General features: G+C 42.3%; 1 protein-coding gene across 8 annotated transcripts in view; it reads left to right on the forward strand.

The window, feature by feature from the left end:
• LOC127003454 (GTPase-activating Rap/Ran-GAP domain-like protein 3) overlaps window positions 1-10,000 on the forward strand; it is a 300,826-nt gene that overhangs the window by 89,878 nt on the left and 200,948 nt on the right. For all 8 annotated transcript variants that reach the window (XM_050870163.1, XM_050870162.1, XM_050870164.1 and 5 more), the window contains one exon: window positions 2,554-3,810. In XM_050870163.1, coding sequence (XP_050726120.1) covers window positions 3,542-3,810 — 269 coding nt within the window. In that variant the 5' untranslated portion in view covers window positions 2,554-3,541. The remainder of the gene's footprint in view (window positions 1-2,553; window positions 3,811-10,000) is intronic.

Consider the following 10,000-nt stretch of genomic DNA (forward strand, 5'->3'; position numbering starts at 1 on the left):
TTTATCTATTCTTGTCCGGTTTAAATTTGAGAGAGAGAGAGAGAGAGAGAGAGAGATGGGGTAATATAGATAGTGAAACATGTGTAGAAGAGTCCGTAGAATTTAACGCGCACATACATATAGGATTATTTTTCATATCCCGTTTTTTTTTACTCTCCATTCCGTTCCACTTTCCCTGACTCTCTCTCTCTCTCTCTCTCTCTCTCTCTCTCTCTCTCTCTCTCAAAAATTCAAATGGAGTTGTATTTAATCAAACTCTGAATCATCATTAAATGAGGACTTGGAATTCTTTTAGTCCCTATTCTTAGTCTTGAGAGAGAGAGAGAGAGAGAGAGAGAGAGAAAGCGCGCAGCCTCTTAGGTTTTTTCATTAATTATTCATTTACCAGAAGATTACGGAGGAAACAGGCCATTGTGTGTGTGTGTGTGTGTGTGTGTGTGTGTAATAGACTGTGGTTTGGTATGCATGTAAACCTTATATTTTTTTCTTCTTCAATCATAACTGGATTAGATATTGAAGTATGTATGTATGTATGTATGTAAGCGTGTGTGTATAAGTCTTCGTGTGTGTGTGTGTGTGTGTGTGTGTGTGTGTGTGTGTGGTAAAGAAGTTTGTAATTGACTTCAGCCCGTTTTCTTTCTTCCCATCCCGAGTCTTGGACGGACCTACTAATTTATTCACATTTCCATTTGACCTCCTCCGTTACTTGATGTTGACGAGATGAGAGTTTTTTATAAGCCCTGCACAAAAGGGAGGGAGCTGAGTAAGAAGGAGGCATTGAGTAAGGGAAGGGAGGGGGAGAGGGAGGGAGGGTTGGGTAAGGACGTATTGAGGGAAGGAAAAGGAGGGAGAGGGAGGACGAGGGTTAGGTAAAGGGGTGTGGAGGGAAGGGAAGGGAGAGAGAGAGAGAGATGTAGCGTTAGCAATAAAGAGGAAGTGGGATTGAAGGAGGGAAGGAATGGGGGATAAAAGGAGATGGAGGGGGTTGATAAGAAGGGTGAAGGAGATGGAAGCAAGAAAGGAAAATGTATAGGGAGGCGAAAGGAGTTGGATAAGAAGTAAGACGAGGTTGTAAAAGGGAAGAAGTGAGGGAAAAAGGGAAAGAATGAGTGTTTGTAAGAAGGAAGAAGAAAACTAAAGGAAGAATGGGAACAAGAGAAAAAGGAAAGAGGGAAATGGTAAAGGGTATTGGCTCACTACCACCATTACTACCATCACCACTACCATTACCATAGCACCAATACCACCAGCATCACCACCACCATCACCACCACAACCATAATCTCCTTCATCACCACTACCACGTTCATAACAGCACCAATACCACCACCATCACCACCACCACCATCACCACCACAACCATAATCTCCTTCATCACCACTACCACGTTCATAACAGCACCAATACCACCAGCATCACCACCACCATCACCACCACAACCATAATCTCCTTCATCACCACTACCACGTTCACCAAAGCACCAATACCACCACCATCACCACCACCACCATCACCACCACAACCATAATCTCCTTCATCACCACTACCACGTTCATAACAGCACCAATACCACCAGCATCACCACCACCATCACCACCACATCCATAATCTCTTTCACTACCATCAACACCATACCCACCATTACCAAACAAAACTTAATCTAACACAAACAACAAACAAATAATTTCTAGAGCCAGCCCACCCAACCATTCCCCCAAAAAGAGAAACCGTAATATTTGCATCAGGAAATATACTTTTTTCCCAACGTGTCAAACATTTTTTCCACCGTGAAACGCCGACTGGAAAAAAAAGTTACAAAAAAATGCCCAAAAAAAGAGACCGTGTTTATTCATATGCTGATCGAAACGTGAAAACACTATTTGGTTTGGGCGTAAAGAAGGAAAAAAATGTACTTTCCTTCCCTTTCGACTTTTGAGCAATAAGAAACACGTATTTTTGAGGTCGTAGGCTTTGGAACACGTTTATTTGAAGTTCTACGTAATAATATAGGAGTTCTTAAGCGCATATCCAGAAAGTACGATGTATACATGTTCATGAATCAAAATATTATACGTAGGAAATCGTTTATTGAATTACATACGTTTTCACTTACCGATTTCACGTCTCTTTAGGAACATATATTTTAGTCATACGAAGACGTCATTAGCTCTGCGTAATAGTATAGGAGTTCTTAAGCGCATATACAGAAAGTACGATGTATACATATTAATAAATCAAAATATTATACGTAGGAAATCGTTTGTTGAATTACACACGTTTTTACATACCGATTTCACGTCTCTTTAGGAACATACATTATAGTCATACAAAGACGTCATTAGGAATATAAAAAATCCTTTGTTATTAGATTCGCCGCGTCCTTAGGGAAATATTCGTCTCTCCTCTGCGATATCAAAGCATTTAGGGACATTTTCTTACTTAGGATGTGCTTGATATAGGGAGTTTTTATAGGGATGATTTACAGTGTTGGGGATAGGCAGGGAAACCGGAGGGAAAACGTAATCTAATTGGCTCTGTCCCTCTCTACCCCAGGCGTCCAAGAGAGAGAGAAAAGCAAACAAAGAAAGAAAAGGGAAAAAACAAAGATAAACAAGGAAACAAAAACCGACTGACACACCGACTCTTCCGCAATCACACACACACGCTGGAAACAAAGGAAGAAGAACAACAAGAAGAAAGAAGGAGAAGAAGGAATAAACAAGAATAACACATAGAAAAGCAAGAATCAATACCTGGAGAGAACAAAAACAAAAGTGACGATGATGAAAAGGAGAAATCAAACTAATTAAGCCTTACCTGTGATCACAACTTACCTGCTTACCTCTGCTTACCTGCCCTTCTCCTACTTATCCCCTCCTCCTCCTCCTCCTCCTCCTCCTCCCTACTCCTCCACATCCTCCTCCTCCTCTCCTTCGTCATCGTCAGAGGAGAGATGGGAAAGTCGATCCTCCTTGACAGCATCACTCTCATCTCCAGCACTTTCCCAAGACTCAGCATCAGTCATCTCCGGAGTCAGCATCTTGGGGTGGGGAAGTGAGGCGAGCGTGGCAACATGGCGGCCACACGGATACACGGCACAGGAGGGAAGAGCAAGATGGCGGTGCGGAGGTGAGGGCGAGACTCTAAAACCATGAACCGCCCTTAGAAATAACACATAAAAACTAAAGAAAACAAAAGAAAACGAAGAGTGGAAGCATATAGCAAGCAAGGGCGTGTTACTGAGACCATGCTGTGCCCTTAGGATATAAAAAGAAACCCATAGAGAACATTATTGAAGAGAACAAAGAGAGAAACACTTCCTTTTAGTCCCCCCTTTACCCACCCCTGCTATGGTTGATCTAGAGACCCTTCAAAAAACAAAGAACACGGTCCGAAACCACACACGGACGAGACCTTGAGGAGACACACTGATCCCTTAGAAAACAAAATAAAATCGCACTTGAAATAGAAAACTCGAGGAAGAAAACGAAGAAGTACAGGAGGAGGAGAAACACACCTTATAGATCTAAGCTACCGTACTATGCTTTGCCTCGACATGAAGCTGATAACGAGATTCAGGTCCGAGAAACGGCAGTCCTCGACATCAACCTCGTCCCCCCCTTCGTCCCTCGCCGCCCCCGACCCCTACGCGCCCCCGCACCGAAGAGACCGTAGCAAGAGTCTCAGCGTTGACAGAATCACGCCGCTGCTGCACGTGGTAGAACCCAAAGTGCGGGACGACGCTCCGCTACACAAGGGAGCTATCGCCGCCGCTGCCTTCGCCCGACGCCGGTCCACCACTACCGCCCTGTGAGTATGTGGAGGGGGTTTAGGTGATGGTGGAAGAAGGGGGAAAGGGGTTGTTTGTGGAGGGGGATGTGTGAGAAGGGGAGGTTGCGTGTGTGTGTGTGTGTGTGTGTGTGTTTAGGCTTTTAATTCTCGTGTATTTTTCTGTCTCCTTGTTTTTCTGTCTGTTTATTTATGTCTTTTATTTTTTCTCTGTTTATCTTTCTCTTATTGCCTTCTTTTATGCGTCTGTTTTTTTGTCTTTCTCTTTCTGTTTTACCTTCTGTTTATCTGTTTTTCTTAGTTTTTGTCTTTCTGTCTGTTTGACCACATATATCTGTCTCTGTTTTTGTCTGTTCCTGTCTGTTTTACACCCCTGTTTATCTGTTTTTCTGCTTTTTTCTCTGTTTATCTCTCTCTCTCTCTCTCTCTCTCTCTCTCTCTCTCTCTCTCTCTCTCTCTCTCTCTCTCTCTCTCTCTCTCTCTCTCTCTCTCTCTCTCTCTCTCTCTCTAAAAAGTGAAAAAAATGCATGTGGCTTATATTATATTTTTTCCTGCCGCGGAAGATTTTGGCGGATCAGAACTTGGTGACCTTACTTTAGCATAACTGGCTGGCCAAGTTTTTAAAGTTTTTGGGGGACATTTTTTTTTTGGCAGGTGTGTATTTTCTGCTTCATCAAATACCTGGTTATCCTATTTTTTTCTCTCTCTCTCTCTCTCTCTCTCTCTCTCTCTCTCTCTCTCTCTCTCTCTCTCTCTCTCTCTCTCTCTCTCTCTCTCTCTCTCTCTCTCTCTCTCTCTCTCTCTCTCTCTCTCAAATGAACCCAACTTTGATAACAGCATCTTCAATTTGGTTAAAACTTAGAACTTATGAACCCAAGTTGAACCTTTAATGCTTCACCCTTTGCGTTAGTGTGAAAACCTCCTCCTCCTCCTCTTCTTCCTCCTTCTCTTCTTCTCCCTCTTCCTCATTCTGGCAACTGTGATTCAGAGGGTAAAGGTGCAAGGTAGAATTTTTAAAGGGAGGTAAGACTCAGTTTTCTTCTTTATTCTTCTTTCTCCTGCTCCTCCTCTTCCTCCTCTTCCTCTTCTTCCATCTCGTTGCTAGTCTTTCCTCGAGTTTTCTTACTTTTTCCATATATTTTCCTTCGTCTTCTATTCTTTACCGCTAACTTTTTCCTCCTTTTCTTCTTCACTTTCCTGCTTCTCCCCTTTTCTTTTTCATCTTACTCTCCATGTTCTTCATTCCTATTCTTCTTCCATCTTTCCATCCTCACCATTTAATATTTTCCTTCCCTTCCCTTCTGTAACTCCTTATTCCCATTCCTCTCCCTCTCTCCCTTGTTCCTCTTTCCTCTCTCATTTAAACTCCACTCATAACCTATTTAGCCCCCATTCCTCATTTTCTTTTTTAGGTTGGAAAGTTAAGGTATGGGAGAGTAAGGAACAAAGGACGGAAGTAGGAGTAGGTTAGAAAGTAAGAGAAGGAAAGGAAGGGAGGAATCAGAGAATGTGGATGTAAATAAATGCAAAAAGAAAGTAAAAAGGAGTAAAGAGGGAGGAGAGGAGAAGAAAAGGAAAGGAATTAGAAGCAAAGAGAAAGGAAGAGGAGGAGGAGGAGGAGTGCGTGAGAGGTGAGAAGGAAAGAATAGAAAACGAGAAAGGAAGAGAGGAATCAGAGAACAAGGAGAAACAAAGAATATGAATAGGTCAAATAACCGAACATTAAGGCAAAGTGAATGAGTAATGAGGTTAAAAGGAGGAATCAAGGAATAAACCAAAGAATAAAGAGAAGCAAAGAATGTCAAGAGGCTGAATAAGTGAGAACTGAGCCAGAGTAAGAGTGAGAGAGGGAGAGAAAGAGGAGAGGGCAAAGAAGGGGGCGGGGGGGGGGCAGCAAGAAAGGGGGGTAAAGGGGGGACGCACTTATCGGAAACTTGTCTCCAGCCCTAACCTTCCCGTTGAAGCCTCGGCCGTAAATCCCCAAACTTTGATCATGAAGACGTCGTGGGCCTGATCCCCTCGACCTGCTTTATGGGGAGGCTGGGAGGCGAAGAGGAGGGGGAGGGGAAGGGGAGAGGAACAACGGGGTAGGATAAGGGAAACGGGGGGGTGAGAGGAAGGGGAGAGGGAAAGTGGGAGAGCGAATAGGAGGTAGGATAAAGGTAAAGGAGGTGGGGAAGAATAGATAGGATAAAGGGGAAGGGAAGAGGAGGTGAGAAGTAGGATAAAGAAGGAGTTAAAAAAATAAGGAGACATGGAAAGTACAGAAGATGGGATACGAGGGATGATAGAAGAAAGAAATTGATCTTGGAATAGGGGAGACGAGGGGAATGAGGGAGGAAAATGATGAAAGGGAGAGAATAGAAGAACATGACTAGTACAGAGGATTAGATAAGGTGGAGAGAGAAGAAGAAACGAGGGGAAAGGGGGGACGGGAAAGATAAGAAGAGAGGATAAGAGAACATAGGCAGTACAGAGAATTAGAGAAAGGGGATAAAAGGGGAGATGGTGATATAAGGATGGAATTGGGAAGAGGGGACTTGGACAGGGAAATGATGATGGAAAAATGGCTGGTACACAGAATAGGAGAAATGGGGGACGATAGGAGGGAAATGGATCTTGGGTTTTTGTCAGGCTAGTGTTTTCGACCACTGCTACTGGTACCATGTAATCCAGTACGGTCTGTTGCATGGGGGACTATCAGGCGACTAACCCGACTCCCCAAATGGGCTATCCAGTGAGGAGGGTGACTAGACTTAACACACAGCAGGACGAAGTATAAAACCTGTCAAAGGGCGGATGTGCTTGCTAGCCAACGGTCATATAGTTCTAGAGTGTGGATTCGGTCTCAATCATTCACGCGGCCTTCCTGGGCGTCCCACTCTCTCTTTCATGATGGGTGACAAGCCAGGCCCTTCGCTTTGTTCCTTGACCAATTTGCTTCACCACCATCCCTTTGCTCTCTTTCTCCTTCTCTTATCAGGAAAGGAAAGGACCGAAAATGGGTAACGAGAAAGATGAAGGATGAGAAAGATTATTGGATACAAGGGGTTATAAGGACAAGAGGTGATAGGCGTAGTGATGGAGACTGGTGAGGAGGGAGGGGAAGGGAAGGGGTTGCAGGAAATGGTAAAAAGAGGGAGAATGGTCAATGAGAGAGAGAGAGAAGTGAGGATTACTTTTCAAAATAATACACTTTTTAGTCAATATTAGCGAACCCATAATTATTCTCTCTCTCTCTCTCTCTCTCTCTCTCTCTCTCTCTCTCTCTCTCTCACTTAGCCCTTTCACACTGCACATTCGTTCTGTAAATTTTCCTAGTCTTTCTCGATCTTTCCCTCCTCCCTCCTCCCTCCCCCCCTTTCCTCCCACTCCCCTTCCTCCCCCCTTCCCTCCCCCCTCCCCCCCATTACCCCAGACTCCGACTGTGATGTTGAATTTCTGGTGAGTTTCCATCCGATTCAGTGAAGGTAATTTGCATACTACTGGGAGAGAGAGAGAGAGAGAGAGAGAGAGAGAGAGAGAGAGAGAGAGGGAGAGGGGGAGGGGGAGGGGGTATGCAAATTAAGATGGAGATGTTGAGTTTCATGGAAATTCATGACACAAAAGTTTAGAGAGAGACATGCTTCAGTTTTTTTCCTTTTTTTCGTTTTGTTTTTCTTCTTTGTTTTCTTTCATGGATTGTGGTTTCATTTTTCTTCCTCTTTCCTCTTCTTCTTCTTCCTCCTCCTCCTAATCCTCCTCCTCCTCCTCCTCCTCCTCCTCCTCCTCTTAGTTTTCTTTTCTTGTCAGTGGCCTTGTCTTCATTCTTCTCTTCCTTTGTCTTCCTCCTCCTCCTTCCCCTCCTCCTCCTCCTCCTCCTCCTCCTCCTCTCCTTCATCAGTCACGCCATTTTTCTTTATTCTTTTTTTTATTCTTTTTTTCTCAGTCCTGTGCTCCTAATATGCAACCCAACCCCCTTTCTCTCTCTCTCTCTCTCTCTCTCTCTCTCTCTCTCTCTCTCTCCCCAGTCGTGTTCTGCTTCAACAATCAGTCTCCAATTTTTCTATTTTCACTTTTTCTCTTTTGTTCTCTCGGAGTTTTTTCACTTTCCTTTATTTTTTGCTACATAGTTTCACTTTTTTTAATCTAACCAGACTTTCTCTTTTTTTCTCTTTCTCTTTTACGACTTTTCCTCATATTCCCTTTTCTCTATCATGTATTCTTCTTTTAATTTATTTTCTGAGGTATTGAAGAGTCACATTTTTTTTCAGTTAATTTAAACGAAAGAGAATTAAGAGATACCAAAATATAATTCCCAAAAGAAAGAAAATAACAAAAAAAATAAAGATAACCGCAAAACAACAACACTGACAATACGATGTTTTTAGGGCAAGAAGAAAACCCTCCCGAAAATAAAATAAATAAAAAGTGCAAAGAAACAAACCAAAAAGAAAGGAAAATAGGGCACAGGTGAAGGTAGTTACATAAAAAAAGATAAAGGTCAAAGGAATGAAAGGAAAAGTGAGCAGGTGAGAGGGACAGGTGAAAGGGGAGGGCGGAGGCGGAAGAGGGGGGAGGAGGGCAAGGTTGAAGGGGCAGGTTAAGAGGCTGTTGAAGGGGGCGAAAGAAGTGTCTGGAGAAATGACTGAAAATAAAAGGGTTTAAAAGGTCCTTTGAGGGGAAGAAGGTTTTGGGGCTGGGACACATCTTTAGGAGGAGGAGGAGGAGGAGGAGGAGGAGGAGGATCTCAAGTCTTCTCAGGTGTGCTATAACGAGGAGGAGGAAGAGGAGGAAGATGAGGAGGAAAGAAGATAAAAAAGAAAAAAATACGGTTAGATTTCATAGATGATAAGATAATGATCGATTGAAGTAGAAAGAGGAAATGGAAGTCACCTCTCTCTCTCTCTCTCTCTCTCTCTCTCTCTCTCTCTCTCTCTCTCTCTCTCTCTCTCTCTCTCTCTCTCTCTCTCTCTCTCTCTCTCTCTCTCGACGCAAAAATGTAATTAACAAAAAAAAGTGAAAACATGGGGACAGAGGGAAGGAGGAAAGTGGAGGTAAAAGTGGAGAGAAAAGAGGCGAGTCACGTCATGAGGAGAAACGAGGGAGGAAAAATTATGGAGGAGGAGGAGGAGGAGGAAGAGGAGGAGGAGGAGGAGGAGGAGGAGGAAAATTAAGGAAAAATGAGGAAAGAAATGACACGGAAAATAGTTACCCCTAAAAAATTGTTTGAGAAATAAGAAAAATAAGAGAGAGAGAGAGAGAGAGAGAGAGAGAGAGAGAGAGAGAATGAAGCTTGTTGCAGTTGACTCCTGAAAAGAAACTCCCGATATTTTGTTTCCTTTTCTCCTTTTCTTTCCTTTTCTTTATCTTTTCCAACCTTTATTACCTTTTCCTACTTTCCATTACAATTATTTATTTTGTGTGCATTTTCCTACTTTTCTTTACCTTTTCCTATCCTTCTTCTTTTTCCATCCATCATTTTTTTAGTTTAGTGTATCTTTTCCTACTTTTCCTTATCTTTTCCTATCACTTTCTGCATTTTCCTATTACATTTTCTTAGTTTAGTGATCTTTCACATACCGTTTTCTACATTTCTTTACGTCTGATTAATTTTCTTTACATTTTATTAGTTTTATTTGCCTTTAAGTGCTTCCTCCTTTCATAAACATAATAAAAGAAATAAAAACAGTCCCAGTAATGAACAATAAATGTAAAACTAACAATAGATTAATGTTGAGAATGAGTAACAACGTAATATGGAATCTGGACTGAATTAATAAATAGAACCAAGAATGTGACAAAGAGAAAAAGTAAAATGTAAAAAGAAAATGGGTCAAGTGTTCTACAGCTTTTTGGGGTAGCTTGTAGTTTCCCCGTTGTTTCCTTTTTTTTATTTTTTTTGGAAAACGCTGTTGAGTTTTAAAAAAAAGATCAAAATGTTTTTAGGGACGAACAAAAGAAACATACAAAGTTGGGGAAGAGAGAGAGAGAAAAAATCTCTCTCTCTCTCTCTCCCTACCTATCAATACCAATCCTAAATTACCTTCATTATATCTACTGTCAGATCTCCAGTTTCACGCGAGAGAGAGAGAGAGAGAGAGAGAGAGAGAGAGAGAGAGAGAGAGAGAGAGAGAGTCTGTCTTTTCTCTCATTTCACGTTCTAGTTTTATTTCGGTTTAATTCTCCGATGTGTCTTATTCAGTTGACGTATTTTTATTTGTCACTTTTT

Source organism: Eriocheir sinensis, chromosome 25 (genome assembly GCF_024679095.1).
Source record: "Eriocheir sinensis breed Jianghai 21 chromosome 25, ASM2467909v1, whole genome shotgun sequence".
NCBI lineage: Eukaryota > Metazoa > Arthropoda > Malacostraca > Decapoda > Varunidae > Eriocheir > Eriocheir sinensis.